General features: G+C 42.1%; 1 protein-coding gene across 3 annotated transcripts in view; it reads right to left on the bottom strand.

Annotated features, from left to right (window-relative positions):
• PPP6C (protein phosphatase 6 catalytic subunit) overlaps nucleotides 1-21,700 on the bottom strand; it is a 319,511-nt gene that overhangs the window by 182,003 nt on the left and 115,808 nt on the right. For all 3 annotated transcript variants that reach the window (XM_073600349.1, XM_073600347.1, XM_073600348.1), the window contains 2 exons: nucleotides 2,768-2,847; nucleotides 2,457-2,666 (listed from right to left, as the gene is read on the bottom strand). In XM_073600349.1, coding sequence (XP_073456450.1) covers nucleotides 2,457-2,666; nucleotides 2,768-2,847 — 290 coding nt within the window. The remainder of the gene's footprint in view (nucleotides 1-2,456; nucleotides 2,667-2,767; nucleotides 2,848-21,700) is intronic.

Below are 21,700 nucleotides of genomic sequence, written 5' to 3'. Positions count from 1 at the left end.
GATCCGTTGTCTCACAGTGGGTGATCGTGGGATTCTAGGTCAGCATTAGTGGGGCAGGGGGGGGAATGGGAGATGAAGAAGGTGGTCTAGTGTAGGTTTGCCTTACAGATTTTCTGGGTGTTACGTGGCTGAGTGCTGCTGTGTGTGTCTATAGATGCAAACAGCCTGGCTCGGGAATGAGCCCGCATGTGTGCCCCCATAGAACACAGCTTGCTATGGGGGAGCACCAAGAAGAGTATGAGCCAAGAGCACTGGCAGGGGACCTCAGAAACGGAGGCTCTCTGTGCAATATCGTTGGACAGAGCAGGTAAGTATATCATGTTTAATATTTTTCATTCCCGCATGTCAGTCCCGACTTCGGGGACGAAACTACTGTTGGGAATCGGTGCGGCGTCGCACCGTTTTGGACGGTGCCACTGCCGGCAATAGCATGCGATTTGACAAGATGCAATGTGAACCTAGGCTACAAGGAAAATACTGGTCAAGAGTTTTGTAGACCACTCCCTAATCAATTTGCTGGGAGTAAACTACGCTGGGAGGACTGCTGTGTTAACTGGGAGATAAAATGGCTATAGTTGCATTCTCCAACTCTTTTATTCCACTTTATATGGGCCTCTTTCACTTTTTTTGTTCTGTTATTCTCACAATCTTTTCCACCATTTTACTGGAGGGCTGACTTATTTTAGCCTCAGGAACCTCTTTCATGTGGAGCAATTTTCTTGGTGTGCACTTACAGGAAATGGTTGGTGCTTGTATTTGTTAATGCTGTACAGCTTCTCTAACATGATTTGCTTCTCTTTCCCTTTTGCTTCTCCATATTGTCCCCACATTGCAAGGAGACATACAAGGCTGCTGGTTAGTAGTGTTTGTGTCCCCTAAGGCAAATCACCTTAGTTTGTAACGTAAGGTTACTAGTGCCTTTCTAGAACCCAAAGGTTTGCATTTTCACCGATTTATACTCATCTGCTGCAGCCAGGTGCCAGTAACGCTTGTGCTGCGACTCTTAAAAGGGACACCTCTTGCAGCGCTCCAAATTTCCTAATTTTAGCACAATTGTTGCCATACTGATGCTGACAGATCTTCAAAGCTGGCCTTACATTTTGTTTGTGCTGTGTGCACCCTCAAATATGGTCAGAGTCACTGATGCATGCAGGTCATCTTCTGGAGTAGTCCATTTCTGCTACTACCTTGGTTTTGGCTTACATCCACCAGTTTGATAGTCCTCCGAGAGCAAAAACACAATTTTTTTCATCCCAAATCTGTTTTTCAGTCCAGACTTAAGCTGCCTGCGGATGCTGCCAAGTCAGCAGGTGACCATACTGTCCAGACAAACTGGGTCTAAGGAGATATGCCTGTGCATAAAGCAGCATTTGAAACAGAACAGTTGCAGTTAAATTAAATAGAACATCTATTCTAAATGGTCTGTTAACTACACACAAGACTACTTGAACATGTAAGCGTTTCAAATCTTATCCGTTCTAAACTCGCCTTTTCTACAGACTTGAATACAAATACTTTTATTTTTTTGGAGAGGCAAAAAACAGTCCAGCTTCGCTCTTACTTCCTGACCAGTCAAATTATTTTGTGTCCCTCTATAAATGCTGGGAGGAAACAGATTAAGGCCCTGTTATCTGCAAGCTATAGGCCAGTGATCTCCAAACTCCTTTTTTGCCTCTATCTGGCCCTTGGGGTACTATGCCTCCCACTGACCCCAACGATGGACTATTCCTCCCACTGACACCAATGATGGGACATTTTTTTTTCAAATACCAAGAATAGGGCACTGATGCCAGGACATTTTCTGCTCAAACTGGCCAGTCTTGCCCCTCTAAAGTCTGAAGCACAGTAAACTGGCCCTTTGTTTTGAAAGTTTGGAGACCCCTGCTATAGGCTCATTAACAGGTACATCTGGCTGCTTAAATTCCTTTTGCACTGCCATAGACATGTATGGGGAATGAAACAGTGCAGATGCAAACAAAGGCCTTTCAACACCAGCCCTTATTTACATAATACCACTATTCAAAAAAAACAAAAAAAAAAAAAAAAAAAAACCCTCAAATTTATAGAAGCAGCATATTAGAAAAACAAAACAAATGTATAGACATTTTATTCCTAGTTCCCATTAGCAATTAAAATTTTTGACAAACATAAAATTGGGGAACAGGAAGGATTTTTAATGCAGAAAATACATATTATATTAGATATTATGACGGATCTCTTCTGCATTAAAGTTTATCTGCCTGTCCCTCCCTGTACACTAAACTGTGTACAATTTTGGCAGTGCCAATATGAATCCACGCTCATGCTGCAAATCGCCAGTGATCGGTACCCGGCTACATGAAGATGTCAGCAACCGGCGGAGAGCTCTGGGACAGCAGCTGTGGAGTGAAGGTAAAGTACAGAGCCATTTCAAACAAACATTAATGGCAAAACTAGTTTGTTTTTTTTTGACTAACCTCATTAGTGACTTTAGCTCCAAACAGCCAACCTGCCCCTCTTGGACTGATTGCCCAAGTGTCTACATCTTCTGGGTCTGACCACACCAAATCACAGAAGGCTCCTTTGTGAGGGATTTCCTGGTTTCGCTCAATGGTCCGGATCTGATCCAAAGTCTTAATGTCTGGGGACAAGCCTCCATGAACACAAAGAATTTGCTCATCTATCAACTGAAAACAAACCATATAGAACATAATTATATAAACTGAATTGCGGTATAGATTAGAAATCAGATAAGAACAAGGGGTCCAAGAACCTGCAAAATACTTACGGCTGCCACTGTCAGCATATCAAAAACCTTGGTACAATAACGCCATGCATTGGCATTTCCATATTTGGTTTGGCACTCATCTAGAAGAAAGGTAAATGTTAGTTTGGAGCAAAGATTTTATATTTAAAAAAAAAATCTGCAGGTGAAAATTTCCATAACATACTGATTCGGTCACACTGATACCCTGTAAGTACTGGCTGAAAATGTATATAACACCTGGCAAAATACCTTTTACGCCAGTACCCTTGAAGAGTAAAAAAATAAAATAAATACACCATTCCCCTCTGGGTGATCTATGTACATTACAAGAATTTTAACTAACTTTGTTGCAGATAATTACATTTTGGTATTCTGAAGAAATCCCTGTGTGTGTCTGTGCCCATGTTCTGAGTGAGTCTAATTGGAGTGGTTGCATAATCAAACAGCTGCTGCACCTGCAAAGCTCTAATAAAAAAAAAATTGCAAGGTCTGCATCCCTTTATATGTGATTTTCTATTGGGCATCTCGCCAAAAATGAAATTTTTGCTGCAGGGGATGTCCAAAATCCAATAAAGTAAGACAATCACACAAGCAAGAAATTACATAGCTGGGGGGTGTTCTGAACACATTCTGTGTACAGAATACCTCCAGGTAGCCAAATTACATAGCATATTACAGAAAATTACAGCACTGCAGATTGAAAAAGGAAAGGTAATTTTTAATAACGTTCAATTACAATATGACTTATGTCACAATTGTATATACTATAATATTTGTATATACTATAATATTATATATATATATATATATATATATATATATATATATATATATATATATATATATATATTTATTTTTTTATTTGCCACCCCACCCCCCCTCCCACAAAAATGTAGTTACCCTTTAAAGCTGAACTCCAGAATTCAGCCATTTTGTAAAGGGTTCTGGATTGCTAGGGGCAGAGTTTAATTTAAGTTTTTACTGAGGAGTAAAGTTTATGTGAGGAGTAAAATGCAATGGTATTTCTTTGGCACCGGGTCAGTTTTTACATTACATTCAATAAAACCGATGTTTGCATTTATGGCGAGTGGGTCTCCCTTCCTTGCTTTGGAATATTTAAAGGCTAGATGTTTTTACTGAGTGTTAGAGTAGAGCTTTCACTACGGTATGCTTACGGTGCTCCGATGCTAGACCTTCTAGTCTCAGCTCCAGCAGATGCAGTCACATGCAGCCGCTGTGCCCATACCTCCCCTCCTACTGCCCAATCACAGGGCACTTTGTTTTATGTTAACCCATTCACAGAATACAAAGCCTTCTGTGAATGAACAGCAGAGAGAAGAGGCAGGCAAAACTGCTGTATGTGAGAAGACAGCAGCGCTCCTCTCAGAGTGGTGGAAGTGTAGCGATAGTTGTACTCCCAGCGCTCCATAAAACTGTCAATTGTAAATAAAAGATGTCCAAAAGGTGGCATGCACCTCGTTTTTTGTTATGTTGCAGCCTGATTTTTTTTGCTCATGAATCTACACTCAGTACCTCAATGCCAAAGTGAAAACAGAATTTTAAAAAGGTCTGAATTAAAAAGAAATATAACATGTAATTAAGTATTCAGACCCTTCACTCAGTACTTTGCTGCCGAAGGCTCTTCATCAATTTGTCTTGAGTCTTTTTGGGTATGACATGACAAGCCTTGCACACCTGGATTGCCATTTTCTTTGCAAATCCTCTAAAGCTCAGTCAGGTTGGATGGGGACCGTCTGTGGACAGCTATTTTCAGGTCTCTCTTAAGATATTCAATAGGGTAAGTCAGGGCTTTGGCTGGGCCACTATAGGACAGTCAGAGTTGTCCCTAAGCCACGCCTGTGTGCTTAGGATCGTTGTCAAGATGGAAGGTGAACCCTTGGTCCAATCTGAGATCCTGAGCATTGTGGAACAGTTTTTCTTTTTTGAGGATCTCCCTGTACTTTTCTCCATTCAGCTTTCCCTCAACAGTCCCTGCTGCTGAAAAACACCCCCAAGCATGATGCTGCCACCACCACCATGCTTCCCCGTTGAGATGGTATTGGGTAGGTGATGGTTTCCTCCGGACATAGCGTTTAGAACTGAGGTCAAACAGTGCAATTTTGGTCTCATCAGACCAGTGAATCTTGTTCCTCATATTCAAAGTCCTTCACGTGCTTTTTCCAAAATCCAAGCAGGCTTTCATGCGTTTCGCACTGAGGAGAAGCTTCTGTCTAGCCACTCTGTCATATAAAGCCCAGATTGGTGGAGGGTTAAAGCGATGGTTGTCCTCCTTTGTCCCTTCTCCACACAGAATCTCTTGAGCTCAGTCAGAGTGGCAAAGTTGGTCACGCTTGGAAGAGTCCTGTTTGTGCCAAACTTCTTCAAAGTTAGAATTATGGAGGCCACTGTGCTCTTGAGAATCTTCAGTACAGCAGAATTTTTTGTAGCCTTCCCCAGCAAAAATAAATAGATGCATGAATAACTATCCCCAATTACAAAAACAAAAAAAAAAAAAAGCACATAAAAATAATCTGTAAAACAGTGATAAAGTGCTCAAATCAAAAGTAGATATTTTATATAAAATCAGATGAATAAGTCCCAAAAAATAAAGTGCATCAAAAAGTGATGAGAAAAGAAGATCAAGTGCTTGTCTTGTATGGCCTGTGAAAGGAGGAGATCCAATACAGTATAGCGGATATTTATCCCTGGGTTTATGCTATAAGAAGAAGAGAGTGGAATGTGAACTGCCATTAAGGATATGTATACCAAAGCGCCACTAGACCTGTTGTGGTCTTTGTTTAAGGTGAGCTGCTGGGGCACACTCCTAGTGGATGCTTGGATGGTGGGCTTGTTGACAGCTTTCAAGAACTGTTTGAGCACTTGATCTTCACATCTCATCACTTTTTGATGTACATGCACTTTAGTTTTATTTTTTTAATGTAAAATCAGATAAATATCTGTGTTTCACATATCGCACCTGAGCTAAATTTAAAGTGTTAGATTACAAAGGGTCTAAATACTTATGCCAATGTGATATTTAGCCCACGTTCACATCAGGCTGTTTTGACACGCGATTTGACATGTCAAATCACCACCTATTGCTGGCAATGGCACCGGCTGAATCAGTGCGACGCCGACTTTGCAGCACTGCACCGAATGCCAAAAGTGGTTCCTGCACTAGTTTTGGCAAAAACGGGGCCGATTTGAATAGACATCTGTGCATGAACCCACACAGAGGTCTGTCAAATCACCCCCGAAGTCTGACTGAAAAGCCGGTTTTAAACTGTGTGAGTTTAGCTGAACTCGCGCGATTTTAAACCGGATCTCAGTGTGAATGTGGGCTTAAAGCGGAAGTAATCCCATCGATTTAACAGGTTTCACAAAACAGTTACATTCCCGGCATGCTAACAGTCACATTGGTTGTGCTCTCAACCAAACCATCCAATGGCTGGTGTCATAACTGATCACATGTGCAGCATCATGGCAGTTGAAGATTAAACAGAGGCCAAGGTGGCAGCTTCCTTGGCTGAAAATGATAGGAGGGTTTAGTTCCACTTTCAGTTTTTCCTTTTTCATACATTTGCAAACACTTCTAATAACTGTCTTTTCACGCTGTCACTCTGGAACACTGAGTGTAGATGAAAAAAAATAAATAAATGAAACAACTTTAGTATCAGGCTGCAATATAAAATTGAAAAAAGTGAAGGGGGGGCTAAATACTTTATGAATACACTGTAAATATTAAAAACCCCAAATTTCAATACAAAATTAATTCCAAATCCTCACCAGTGCTTTCATACTAGTGAACTTGCACAGTAAGATTAAGTGAACGAATAACTAATGTATGCTACAAAAAATAAAGTGCTCTTTGTAAAAAGTCTTCAAAGTGCAATCTTCGCGAGGGGGGTGTGGCCGGATGTGATCGAGGCAGCACGTATCTCTCCACAGCTCTGTGTATCCTGACATAGAACGCTCCAAATCAGCGGATTAACTTGGTCATAAACACCAGCATCAGGGGGAAGGCGAGAGGAAGGTGGGGATGCATTCATCCGCTTCTAAAAAGCTACAGCAGGCCCACAAAAACCAGTGCCAGACCCGCTCCACAAAGGAGGCAGACCGAGACTCCGCCATCTTGTGTTCACAGAAAGCAGAGCAGCGCGCCGCACAAACAACAGCCAAGATGGCGCAGACAGGAGCGGAGCTGAGTACTGACACCGATTCAGCAGATGATCTAGCGGTGGACACGGAGGCGATCACAAAGCCAATCCAGGAGGCCTTTAATGCTAGTAAGTGAGAACTGATGGGAAGAAGTGATCACTTGTCATCTGAATGCACGCTAATCAGACACGACCTAGACAAAATTAGAGGCCGGCTCACCACGGTGGAAGATAGAGTCTCTGGGGTTGAAGACACATCCCATGCACAGACTACCCATATTGTTGAACTCTGCGACCTAGTATGATCCCTTCAACGCAGAGCAGACGATGCCGAAGACCGCCAGAGAAGGAACATCATCAGGGTGGTTGGCCTGCCAGAGGGAGCGGAGGGAGACAATCCAGTATTGTTTGCTGAGGCCCTCTTTAAAAGTCTACTCACTGAAAGATTTACCCCCCCACTTATGTAGTGGAAAGAGCACACAGGGTCCCCTACTGGTAAACGTCCCCCAGGAGCCTTCCCCAGACCATTTTTGGTCAGGTTCCTAAACTACAGGGACATGATATTGGCACAATCCAGGAAAACTCCAGAATTGAAACACCAAAATGCTAGGGTAATGTTAATCCCTGACTTCTCGGCTGCCACACAGCAACAACGTCGCTCCTTTAATGATGTCCACAGAAGGCTCAGTGAAAAGCAGATACAATACAGCATGCTATACCCAAGCAGGCTCAGAGTACAATACAAAGGCAGTGTGAAGTTCTTTGACAATCCTGCAGAAGCGTGCGATTGGCTGGATAAAGAACTTTCCTAATTACAGACTGCATAAATGCACTCTTTGACTACAGGAGGTAAAAGCGAGGAGGACTCAGGATTCTGATTGCACCCGTTGTGCAGGTTATGAACAGCTGCCACAGGACCCACACAAAGATTTTGGGACGCACATGCAGGAGGATTGCTGCCTAACCTCTCAAAAGGCACCACTCCACAGAGGCATAAGAGACGTACGCAATAAACATATCCAAGTAAGGAAGGGTGGAAGGGTGAATGCCAAATCCGACACAAGATGAAAAAGCAAGTACTTGGAGCTTCCCGTCGGGATTGAGGTGAAGGAAAGAGACCCCACTTTTGTGGGGTTGCCTCTTTATTCCTGACAGTCTATGCCCCTATTGCTTAACCCCTGATCTCAGTGGCTTTCCTCTTTCTCCTGAATTACTTGCTTTATGCGGGGTATGATTCGTTTATTTTTGGCCATTCAGTCCATTTTTTTCTACTTTCTTTTTTCCATTTTTTACTTTTTATTTGTCAAATTCTCCCACAAATGTATCTTCATGTTCCAAGTCTTCCAAGTCATGTTCCAAAAGGTTACCCTTTTAGCTTTACATAGTCGGAGCATGCCTCCATTAGAGGCAGCGATTTCACTGGTCCTTCTACATGTTTTTTTTCATAAGCTCATTTGTTTCAATGTGTATTGTTTGGAGCACATGGAAGCAGATACGACACCGAACGGAACCTGACAGACTTTTGATCAATGCGGCCGGAACTCACCGCAAGTTGTTTTTTGGGACGAAGCTACATGCCAGAACTTTGTGTTGTTTTGGGTTTGTTTTCTGGTATAATAGCAGGGGGGGGAGTTATAGGTTTATTTGTCACAGCTCATACATTGGAGAATACTCTTAGATATAATTTTCCAGGATGCAATCAAATGGAACTGGTCATCATTGAAAAGGAGTCTCACTCAAATACTATCTTGACATTTACATCAGTGTAGTAGAAAATGGCGGATAAACTGCACATTGTGTCTTGGAATGTTAGGGGTCTGAATCATAAACTTAAAAGGGCCTCTGTGTTCCAATACTTAACAGTCACAACCACATATATTTTTGCAGGAGACACATTTAGATGGAAGCAGAGTGATGAGTCTGCGCAAACCGTGGATACAGAAAGCTGTATCCACGTGCACTCCACCTATTCCACCTTTGCCAGAGGCGTATCCATGCTTATAAGCAAGGCAATCCCATGTAATGTCCACCAAGTTATAACAGATCCTGGTGGAAGATATGTGGTGGTGGTAATGGACGTGTGTTACAGTCAGTTATTGCTGGTAAATATCTACATGTCTCCTCCATTTCAGGCTCATTTGTTATATGACATGCTGACCCGACTGGCCCAGTTTTTGCACCTTCCCCTGCTCCTGATGGGAGACTTCAATACTCTATTGGATGCGGCGTTGGATTCTTCCAATTCGGGTAGGATAAATTCAGCTGACCTAAAAGGATTGGCCTCAGTGGCCGGTTTGGTTGAGTTATGGAGGTGGAAGCACCCAACAACTAGATGCTACTCACATGTGTCATTGACACACAGATCTGCAGCAAGAATTGATCTAGTCTTTGGTAATGATAACATTTTACAATATGTGGAGAATGTTGAGTATTTAGCAGGTGGTTTATCGGATCACAACCAAAAGGGGAGTTGGCGCCTCTCCGTTGGCTGGTTACAAAACGAACAAGTGGCAGCCCACATAGAGGAAAAGATAAAAACTTACTGGTCTACCAACATACAGGTAAAAGCCAGTAAATTAGAATATTTTGAAAAACTTGATTTATTTCAGTAATTGCATTCAAAAGGTGTAACTTGTACATTATATTTATTCATTGCACACAGACTGATGCATTCAAATGTTTATTTCATTTAATTTTGATGATTTGAAGTGGCAACAAATGAAAATCCAAAATTCCGTGTGTCACAAAATTAGAATATTACTTAAGGCTAATACAAAAAAGGGATTTTTTAGAAATGTTGGCCAACTGAAAAGTATGAAAATGAAAAATATGAGCATGTACAATACTCAATACTTGGTTGGAGCTCCTTTTGCCTCAATTACTGCATTAATGCGGCGTGGCATGGAGTCGATGAGTTTCTGGCACTGCTCAGGTGTTATGAGAGCCCAGGTTGCTCTGATAGTGGCCTTCAACTCTTCTGCGTTATTGGGTCTGGCATTCTGCATCTTCCTTTTCACAATACCCCACAGATTTTCTATGGGGCTAAGGTCAGGGGAGTTGGCTGGCCAATTTAGAACAGAAATACCATGGTCCGTAAACCAGGCACGGGTAGATTTTGCGCTGTGTGCAGGCGCCAAGTCCTGTTGGAACCTGAAATCTCCATCTCCATAGAGCAGGTCAGCAGCAGGAAGCATGAAGTGCTCTAAAACTTGCTGGTAGACGGCTGCGTTGACCCTGGATCTCAGGAAACAGAGTGGACCGACACCAGCAGATGACATGGCACCCCAAACCATCACTGATGGTGGAAACTTTACACTAGACTTCAGGCAACGTGGATCCTATGCCTCTCCTGTCTTCCTCCAGACTCTGGGACCTCGATTTCCAAAGGAAATGCAAAATTTGCTTTCGTCAGAAAACATGACTTTGGACCACTCAGCAGCAGTCCAGCTCTTTTTTTCCTTAGCCCAGGTGAGACGGTTTTCGCGCTGTTTCTTGGTCAACAGTGGCTTGACACGAGGTATGCGGCAGTTGAAACCCATGTCTTTCAAGCGTCTCTTGGTGGTGGATCTTGAAGCACTGACTCCAGCAGCTGTCCACTCCTTGTGAATCTCCCCCACATTTTTGAATGGGTTTTTTTTCACAATCTTGACTAGGGCGCGGTGATCCCTATCGCTTGTACACTTTTTCTGACCACAGTTTTTCCTTCCCTTTGCCTCTCTATTAATGTGTTTGGACACAGAGCTCTGAGAACAGCCAGCCTCTTCAGCAATAACCTTTTGTGTCTTTCCCTCCTTGTGCAATGTGTCGATGGTCGCCTTTTGGACAGCTGTCAAATCTGAAGTCTTCCCCATGTTTGTGTAGGCTTCAGAACTGGACTGAGAGACCATTTAAAGCCCTTTGCAGGTGTTTTGAGTTAATCAGCTGATTAGTTTGTGGCACCAGGTGTCTTCAAAATTTAACCCTTACACAATATTCTAATTTTGTGACACACGGAATTTTGGATTTTCATTTGTTGCCACTTCAAATCATCAAAATTAAATGAAATAAACATTTGAATGCATCAGTCTGTGTGCAATGAATAAATATAATGTACAAGTTACACCTTTTGAATGCAATTACTGAAATAAAGTTTTTCAAAATATTCTAATTTACTGGCTTTTACGTGTAGATACCGCAGAACCACCAATAGTATGGGACGCTTTAAGGCGGTAACTAGAGGAGAATGTATATCAGCCATAAAGACAGCAAGGGTCAATGAAAATGAGGAGCTAAATACTTTAAAACAGAGTGAGAGGGAGTGTGCGGAGGCTCATGCGGGATCCCTTACTGGGGCCTCATATGAGACACTGCTGAAGGCGAGAAGGCGCCTATCCTTACATGTTAATAGTATGAAAAGCTCTGAGATGACAAAAACTGCACATAAAAAGTGTTTGCAGAAGGGGACAAGAATGGTAAACTCCTGGCCATGTTGGTGGCGGACCAAAGACCCATTACTCATATCCCTGTCATTAAGGATAAGCGAGGTAATATGGTCACGATCCATCTGACATTATGGAGGAGTTTATTGATTTCTTCTCATCCTTATACTCACCAGTCCCTGAATAGGACTTAGAAGCGATGTACTCGCTGTTAGCGGGGTTACTAATCCCAAAACTGACTGAAGAGGACTGTAATATGCTGGAAGCTAAGATAACAATTAAAGAGATACAGGCAGCAATATTTGCCTTTCCGCCCAATAAGGCCACCGGGCCGGGCGGGTTCCCCGTAGATTTTTACAAAGCAAATGTAGACCAATTGGCACTACGACTTAACTGGTTACTAGAATACTTCTTAGATGACTCCTCCCTACCAAACTCCATGATGGAGGCGTATGATCCTTTTATTGAAACCAGGGAAAGACCCGACGGACTGTGCATCATATCGCCCCATAGCACTTTTATATACAGATCTAAAGATTCTAACCAAACTATTAGCAACCAGATTAGCTAAGATCATCCCATCAATAGTTAACAACGACCAGACGGGTTTCATGCCGGGAAAATCGACGGATACAAACTTAAGGAGACTTTTCACCCACATGCAAATACCGCCCACAGACTCAGATACCAGAATTGTAGTATCAATTGATATGAAAAAAGCCTTCGATTCTGTTGACTGGAATTATATGTTTAAGGTTTTAGAGGAATTCGGAATCAGGCCGCAATTTAGAAAATTGATATCTATGTTGTATAGGAATCCCAAAGTGGCCATAAGATTGGGGTCAGCGGTGTCTGATTTTTTTTTTTTGAGGTGGGCAGGGGCACCAGGCAGGGTTGCCCGCTGTCCCCATTCCTCTTTGCCCTAGTAATGGAGCCCCTGGCCATCGCCCTGAGGTCCTCTGGAGATGTGCGGGCGATAAAAGTGGGAACAATTCAGGAGACCCTAGCCTTATATGCCGACGACAAGCTCCTGTTTCTTAATGACCCGGGAGACTAATTGAGGGCGGTCTTGGCTATCTTGTTGGTTATCTTATAATTTTGCCATTTTTTCCAGGCTCAAGGTAAATTGGAGCAATTTGTCAATTCTGCCTCTAGATGTGAAAGCCAAGGAGAGGGCTGACATAAACCTTCCACTACTATGGGTGGAATCTATTAAATATCTCAGGGTGAAAATTACTGCAAATGTGAATGACTACTTTTCATTGAATTTACTTCTATTTTTAACCTTTCTCAAACAGAAAGTACAGGCCTGGATGAAATTACCTCTGTTCTTGGTGGGTAGAAATAGCCTGCTAAAAATAAAGGCCCTCCCGGTAATCTTATACTTCCTCAGACATGCCCCAGTGTGGATCCCAAAAACGTTTTTTCAAACAGATAGAAGGAATAGTTGGATCTTTCCTCTGGGCACCTAAGCCCCCTAGGATAGGTTAAAAAACACTGCAGGAGGCGGGTGACCAGGGAGGGTTAGCGTTGCCGGACTGGTACAAATACTACCTGGCGGGGCAAATGGTTTTCGCCCGCAGATGGCTTCTCTCAGATGATGGGGATGCAGCCACAGTTCTGGAGGCGGCCCATCTCGGATCTTACGAAAGCTTGCGCCTAGCCTTGTTCAGGGGTACCAAATCAGACTTGCCAGTCACCCCGACGATGACAGCCACTATTAGAGCATGGGAACTAGCGGTTAAACTAGCATCTCCCAGCTACCAGGGGATTTCCCCATCTTCTCCATTATGGATGAATCACGCCCTGCCTCAATTTTATAACTTGCCAGATCCTAGGATTTGGGCGGTCAAGGGAATTAAAACACTTAAAGAGATCACATCATATGGTGAACTTCTGACTTTCCCCCAACTGAAAATCAGACACGACTTACCTAATTCCTACCTATTCCGGTTTCTTCAGCTCAGACATGAATATCAGACACAATTCAAAGAGTTAAGAGTGGAATCACTGCCCTCATCACTTGAATCCATGATCACAGACAAAGGACTTGACCAAAACTCTCTCATTAACATACAAAGAATTTTTTAAAACACCTAAGGCAGTGACTAACTGTAGAAACAAATGGGAGGTGGAGGTTCCAGATATACAGGGAGAGGACTGGAATGACTTATGGACCCAGCCATTTAGACACTTAATATCAGCAGGGGATAGATTGATACAATTTAAATTTTTGCATAGAAGCTACCAAACTCCGGCTAGGCTCGCCAAGATATATGGAAGTGACTCGGCGAGGTGCTGGAGATGCTCTTTCTCTCCAGCGGGCGCTGAACACATCTTCTGGTCATGCCTGCCTATTCAGGATTTTTGGAAAGAAATTACAGTGTATCTCAGATCTTTTGTTGGAACCTTTTCCAATGACAGTGAGAGTGTGCTTGCTGGGATTGGTGGAGGAGGTGGTTCCAGTGAAGGCTCTGAGAACGTTACTCACCATCTTGTTGTTCTATGGCAAAAAAACAATACTGCTTAAATGGAAGAACAAGAATGCTCCAGAGATTAGTTTTTGGAAAAAGTTGATTAACAACATGTTACCATTTTATAAATCCACATACAGGGCAAGGGTGTGTGGGAACAAGTTGGACAAAATATGGAAGGCCTGGTGTTAATCGAACATTACGGTGGGATAGGAAATGAGTACATAACAATTTCTTATCTGAGGAATGAGTCACGGATGGGTATGCCATACGATAAAGTGCTAATATTAAGGTGCCACTTCTACTGATAAACAGGATATGAAGAGTAGAACTATATTAGTATAATAAAAGTATTCAGTGATGGCCAGGTGTAATACTGCAGAATTTGAAAGGGGAAAAAATAAAAATTTCTTAGTGTAAACACATTCTGGTAATGTTAATAAAGTCGAGCTGTGACAAGGGGGGGGGGGGATGAGAAGTTGGGGTGTATATTCAAGAGTTAGATGACTATGTTAGTCAGGATAGCCATGTCAGGCCCTGCGTGGCCCGTTGTTATGGATAATTGTCATGTTGACATAACCCAGATGTCTGAATGCCTTGATAAAAACATGTGCAATAAACAGAAATTTATAATAATAAAAAAAAGTGCAATCTTCACATTTATCAGCGTTTACACTGTGCTCCATGCTCCACACTCTTAGCAACTCACTAGAGATACATGCCTTTCTAAATAAAGATTGCCATTAAACACTTAAATCCAAGCTATTAGCTCTTCTTGGTAGTACATTTTCTTATCCCCCAGGTCACTGTGCAGGATCTAATCCAAACATCTCACAACTGCACAGAGACCTGGGGGAGAGGAAAATTTGCTACCAAGGAGAGCTGAAAGCTTGGATTTAAGTGTGTAAGGCTGATCTTTAGTTAGAGAGGAATGTACCTCTGGTGAGTTGCTAATTAAGGATGTGGATCGCGGAGCAGTGTGAGCACTCATACACCACCACCCCCACAACACACAGTTGGGGCTGAATCTACAGGAATTCTTCAGAAAGCAGCCTCAACAATTCCCAATCCAGCTCACCCAGCCAGAGCTCAAGAAAGAGCCACGGCAAACTTGTCATCCAGCCAATCCACCAGTGAATCTGGTTAAATGGGAGAAGTTAATTTGTTCAAGGTAATGCAGCAAATGTAGAAAATGTCCAAATTGCGAGTGGCAGTGGACGTCAAGAACGTGCTATCCGTGGCTATCTTGGACTTGTGCACATCCAATCTGTGGCAGCCAAACTTGAAGTGTTGGAGGAAGCAAAAGCCCACCTTGACATAATCACCCAAGAGCTGCAACAAGCGTCCCCACAACATAAGTTACAACTTATAGAACTAAATAAACATATCAAAAGACCTGGACAACAGGGAACACCACAGGAATAATTTGGGTGAGGGAACCCCGGAAAATGGTGGAGCATGACCAAATTCCCCAGGCTCTCCAAACCCTATTCAATGATGTGCTGGAAGGACCATGGGAAAAAACATTAGTAGAGCTGGAGAAAGCTTGCTGGGTGCTTAACACAAGACCACAAGAGACACCCGCTGAGGAATACATTTTGCTTTTTATTTGCTTTCACCTTAAAGTAGTAGTAATGCAGAGAGCAAGGGAACAATAGCGCTTTACTTTCAACAGGATGTAAGTGAAGATCTTTCAAGATGTGTTGCCGATTGCTCTCAGTAATTGTAAAGCCCTGGACCCACTTCTCAACTCTCAGTGAACACCATATCATGTACAGATAGAAACTCCCCTTCGGACACTCAGCCACTAACCAAGGCTGTATGACCATGCTCTGCCATAACCTGGATGAGATACAACACTTCTGTGAAGCACTGCAAAGTGCCATGGATAAGACCCCAGAGTGGTATCAGGAATTCAGACTCCTAGAGTCAGCAAGACCAACAACTAGAAAATTGGCTTCAGGGACCCAGGAAACACAACAGTTGCCCATATTGTAGAGTAAGAAAGACTGTTGCTGAAAAAAAACCCAAAGGAGCCCTTCCCATAAACTACAAGGTTTCACATGACTGACTTGTTCTCTGATAGCTAGAGATGTCTGTTCCTGAAGATCATCCAGGTATCTTAGCAGTATGCCCCAGGTGTGAAGCAGAGCCAAGACCAAATTTAGCACTTTGGTGAATACCCAAGGTGCCGAGGAGAAGCTGAATTCAAGTGCCACAAACAAGTAGTGAGTGGCTCCTACACCAAACCAGAGGAAACACAAATGGGCAGGAAAGATTGGCATGTGAAGACACAAGTCTTGTGATGTCCACCAAAGTCAGCATATCACCCAGATGTAGACTGTTAATGGACTGAGGACTTCATCCAGGAATTTTTGGAGTCTAGATAAAAACATTGAGAGCTTTGAAATCAAAGATAGGGCAGATGCCTGCTTTGTGCTTGGGGTCTGTAAAGAGGTTGGAGTAAAAGCCTTGGAAGATCAAAGATAAACCCCTGGTCCAGTAGCCCTTAAAAAGGCAATATTAAGATTTGCAAGCTAATGCCGACATACCGAAAGTTGTAATAATGCTAAATAAGAGGCAGGGAATGAGACTAGTGTTCAAGTAATGATTTCTACTCTGAATGGTCTAAGATTATTAGTGGTGTACCCCAATTGTTCAGTGTTGGGACCCTAACTATTTAACATAATTTATAAATGAGAGTTGGGATTAAAAGCACTATTTTTGTGTTTGCAGATGACACCAAGTAATGTAGTAGAATAACATCAACCTACAAGCAGGAATACAACTGTGGAAGTCAATGGGAGATGAGAGGTATCTGGGTGTTCTGGCAGATCATAGATTTCAGCTTCATGTACACGGGACGTTGTTTAACCTCTCCTGAATGATTTAACTTGACAGCTAGAATCCAACATTTAAAAATGTCCGTTCAGCGGCGTTTGCGTTTAGGAGTGTTTTAACCACTTAAAGCGGGATTCCGGCCTAAAAAAAAAAAAAATAAAAGTCAGCAGCTTCAAACACTGTAGCTGCTGACTTTAAATAAGTACTTACCTGTCCTGGGTGCCCACGATGTCGGCCGTCCGAGGCCGACCCGTCCCTTGGCTGTCGGGTCCCGGCACTGCCATCCTAGGTAAGGATAACAGGCAGTGGAGCCTTGCGGCTTCACTGCCAGTTTCCTACTGCGACGCTCTGTGAATGGCCCCGTGGTGTTCTGGGAACACACACAGTTCCCAGAAGACAACGGGGCTGCTCACCGAGGAGAAGAAGACGCCGCGGAAAAGGAAGAGGCAGATTAGGAAGACTGCCTAGCAACAAGGGTTTAGGCAAGTTTACATTTTTTTTTTTCAGGGTGGACCTCCACTTTAAGGACAGAGCCTCGTTTTGAGATTTGGTGTTTACAGGTTTAAAACAGTTTTTTTTGCTAGAAAATTACTTCGAACCCCCAAACATTTTTTTTTAACACCCTAGAGAATAAAATGGCAGTCATTGCAATACTCTGTCACACTGTATTTGCGCAGCCGTCTTACAAGTGCACTTTTTGGGAAAAAATACACTTTTTAAATAAAAAAATAAGACAACAGTAAAGTTAGCCCAATTTTTTTTATACTATGAAAGACGTTATGCTGAGTAAATTGATACCCAACACGTCTTGCTTCAAAATTGCACCCGCTCTCGGAATTGCGACAAACTTTTACCCTTAAAAATCTCCATAGGCGATGTTTAAAAAAAATTCTACAGGTTGCATGTTTCGAGGTACAGAGAAGGTCTAGGGCTACAATTATTGCTCTCGCTCTGACGATCACAGTGATACCTCACATGTGTGGTTTGGACACCGTTTACATATGCGGCGCTACTCACGTATGCAAGCTCGGCAGGACGGGGGCGTGTTAATTTATTTATTTTTTCTTATTTATTTAACTTTTAATTCTTTATTTTTACACTGCTCTTTTTTTTTTTAAAAAAGCATGACAGGACCTCTTAAATATGAGATCTGGGGTCAAAAAGACCTTAGATCTCATATTTACACCAAAATGCAATAAAAAAACCAAAAGTTGGTCGAAAAAATATGTGCCTTTAAGAGCTATGGGCGGAAGTGACGTTTTGACGTCGCTTCCACCCTGCAATGGTATGGAGCCGGGTGGGGGCCATCTTCCCCTCACTCCCCTCCATACCACAGGGAGAAGGATCCGATAAGAGGCAGAGGGCACCAGAGTGTGACGGGAGGGGGCCCTCTCCCGCCACAAGTAATCTTGCAGCAAATCCGCCACTGAGACCACTTTTATCTGAAAGCCAACCTCCTAAAGAAGTGGATACCGGGGTTACGGCAGCTAGCTGCTGCCATAACAACGATATTCCACTTCAAACAGCCGACGTATAATGACGGCGGGCGGTCGGCAAGTGGTTAGAATTTTTTTTATTTATTTAGGTTTACCAGCAGCAGTGTACATGAGGCCTTAAAGTGTTCCTAAACCCACAATAGTAAAATTAGTGTGTAATCCCAAGAGGTTAATCCTGCACATAGAAGTAGAATAATTTCAAGTTACACAGAATTGTTTTGAGTCCTTGAAATGCATATAAATCACAGAGATAAGATAGTTCATTTTTAGTTCACTAATTAGATTGCCAGCAGCTGAATTACAGCCTGATGAGAACATCTTATACAGGTGGTTTAGAAATAATTATGTGGAATGTGGGAACGTTATGTACAGTACATTAAGTTTGACAGGGTCAAACAAAGGTCTGCTTGTGCCCTCATTAAAATGGTTAAAATACATTGAATAGAGTAGTTAGCTTTGTGTATATATATTTATTATGTAGATAATACAGTACTTTTTTGTGAAACCAATGTATGTAAACATACACAAAGGATTGTTTAGTGAAAAACAATAAGACATAACACATTTGGTGGGTTTATTGAAAGTTCATTCTCCCAAAGTCGTAAATCTGTTATCCTTGAAGTTGGTTAAGCCTTAATCAGGACGAGGAAGGTTGAATAAACACAGCTGGGTGCCATACTGTCTCTACACAGGTGTTTTTAATTGGACAAAACCAGTTATCAATCACTTTAATGAACATATAGGGATTCTGGGAATGAATAAGTTTGTCTGGTTGTAGAACAGGTGTCAGATTTATGGATAGTTACATTGACGTAGATTTTAGCAACCAATCATATCTAGGAGAGATGGCTAAAATCAGGCTTGTAAAGGTATATAAATGCAAGTTTTACAATTGTTAGACAGACAAGTCCAGATAGGCGTCTATCAGGCTCACTGTTATATATGCAGCCCTATCGCACGGGTTATAGTATTGAGAACCAATAGGCAAATATCTGTTCCTTTGTTGTAACTTGTCTCCTCGTACGAGTAAAATAAAGAAAACTTCTTAACTTGATCCAGAGAGCGTGAATTTCCCTCACAAATTGGTCCTTCGAGCTGGAACTCAATATCCTGTGAAGGGACCAGACCACTGGTGACTGTTACTGTACGGGGGAATCTCAGAACACACAAGATTCCTTATTCCAAAGTCCTCCGTCTGAATTGACGTTAACAGAGGCCAGTCGACCGACTGGTTCCTATCAGGTGACGGGTTCCCAAGAACTGTCAGAAAAGACCCATTCTGGTTCAAGGTAAGAATAATTCACAATTTGTTTCAATTTGGTTAGAAGATAAGAATACCAATGTTTTTCAGTAGAACACAGGATTAGGAAAGAAATGCGAGTTGACAAAAATACTGTGTATAAAAGGTACAAGAATACCAATTTTTTTTTGGTAGAGCACAAGATTAGGAAAAAAATTCTCTGTTGATCTGGGAGTTGACAAAAACATTGTGTATAAGTGTCGGTGTGAGAAGACCTTAAAATTACTCCATACATACGTTATGGACAGAAAAGTGTGAAACAAAGGGCTGACCGGGCAGCCATTAACCAATGCATACAAGAGGAAGATGAGTCAGTAGATAATTACATCATAAGGATGAGGGAAGAGTTGTTTAACCACTTGAGCCCCGGACCATTATGCTGCCTAAGGACCAGAGGTCTTTTTCCAATTTGGCACTGCGTCGCTTTAACTGCTAATTGCGCGGTCATGCAATGCTGTACCCAAACGAAATTTGCGTCCTTTTCTTCCCACAAATAGAGCTTTCTTTTGATGGTATTTGATCACCTCTGCAGTTTTTATTTTTTGCGCTATAAACGGAAAAAGACCGAAAATTTTGAAAAAAAAATGATATTTTCTACTTTTTGTTATAAAAAAAATCCAATAAACTAAATTTTAGTCATACATTTAGGCCAAAATGTATTCGGCCACATGTCTTTGGTAAAAAAAAATGTCAATAAGCATATATTTATTGGTTTGCGCAAAAGTTATAGCGTCTACAAACTAGGGTACATTTTCTGTAATTTACACAGCTTTTAGTTTATGACTGTCTATGTCATTTCTTGAGGTGCTAAAATGGCAGGGCAGTACAAAACCCCCCCAAATGACCCCATTTTGGAAAGTAGACACCCCAAGGAAATTGCTGAGAGGCATGTTGAACCCATTGAATATTTATTTTTTTTGTCCCAAGTGATTGAATAATGACAAAAAAAAAAATATTTACAAAAAGTTGTCACTAAATTATATATTGCTCACACAGGCCATGGGCCTATGTGGAATTGCACCCCAAAATACATTCAGCTGCTTCTCCTGAGTATGGGGATACCACATGTGTGGGACTTTTTGGGAGCTTAGCCGCGTACGGGGCCCCGAAAACCAAGCACCGCCTTCAGGATTTCTAAGGGTGTAAATTATTGATTTCACTCTTCACTGCCTATCACAGTTTCGGAGGCCATGGAATGCCCAGGTGGCACAAACCCCCCCCCCCAAATGACCCCATTTTGGAAAGTAGACACCCCAAGCTATTTGCTGAGAGGCATATTGAGTCCATGGAATATTTTATATTTTGACACAAGTTGCGGGAAAGTGACACTTTTTTTTTTTTGCACAAAGTTGTCACTAAATGATATATTGCTCACACAGGCCATGGGCATATGTGGAATTACACCCCAAAATACATTTAGCTGCTTCTCCTGAGTATGGGAATGCCCAGGTGGCACAACCCCCCCCCCAAATGACCCCATTTTGGAAAGTAGACACCCCAAGCTATTTGCTGAGAGGCATGGTGAGTATTTTGCAGCTCTCATTTGTTTTTGAAAATGAAGAAAGACAAGAAAAAAACTTTTTTTTTTTCTTTTTTCAATTTTCAAAACTTTGTGACAAAAAGTGAGGTCTGCAAAATACTCACTATACCTCTCAGCAAATAGCTTTGGGTGTCTACTTTCCAAAATGGGGTCATTTGGGGGGGGTTTTGTGCCACCTGGGCTTTCCATGGCCTCCGAAACTGTGATAGGCAGTGAAGAGTGAAATCAAAAATTCACGCCCTTAGAAAGCCTGAAGGCGGTGCTTGGTTTTCGGGGTCCCGTACGCGGCTAGGCTCCCAAAAAGTCTCACACATGTGGTATCCCCGTACTCAGGAGAAGCAACAGAATGTATTTTGGGGTGTAATTTCACATATTCCCATGGCATGTTTGAGCAATATATCATTTAGTGACAACTTTGTGCAAAAAAAAAAAAAAAAAATTTGTCTCTTTCCCGCAACTTGTGTCGCAATATAAAATATTCCATGGACTCGACATGCCTCTCAGCAAATAGCTTGGGGTGTCTACTTTCCAAAATGGGGTCATTTGGGGGGGGTTTTGAACTGTCCTGGCATTTTATGCACAACATTTAGAAGCTTATGTCACACATCACCAACTCTTCTAACCACTTGAAGACAAAGCCCTTTCTGACACTCATTGTTTACATGAAAAAGTTTTTTTTTTTTTTTGCAAAAAAATTACTTTGAACCCACAAACATTATATATTTTTT

Source organism: Aquarana catesbeiana, linkage group LG09 (genome assembly GCF_042186555.1).
Source record: "Aquarana catesbeiana isolate 2022-GZ linkage group LG09, ASM4218655v1, whole genome shotgun sequence".
In the NCBI taxonomy this organism is placed as follows: domain Eukaryota; kingdom Metazoa; phylum Chordata; class Amphibia; order Anura; family Ranidae; genus Aquarana; species Aquarana catesbeiana.
This window is presented reverse-complemented; position numbering and strand designations above follow the sequence as displayed.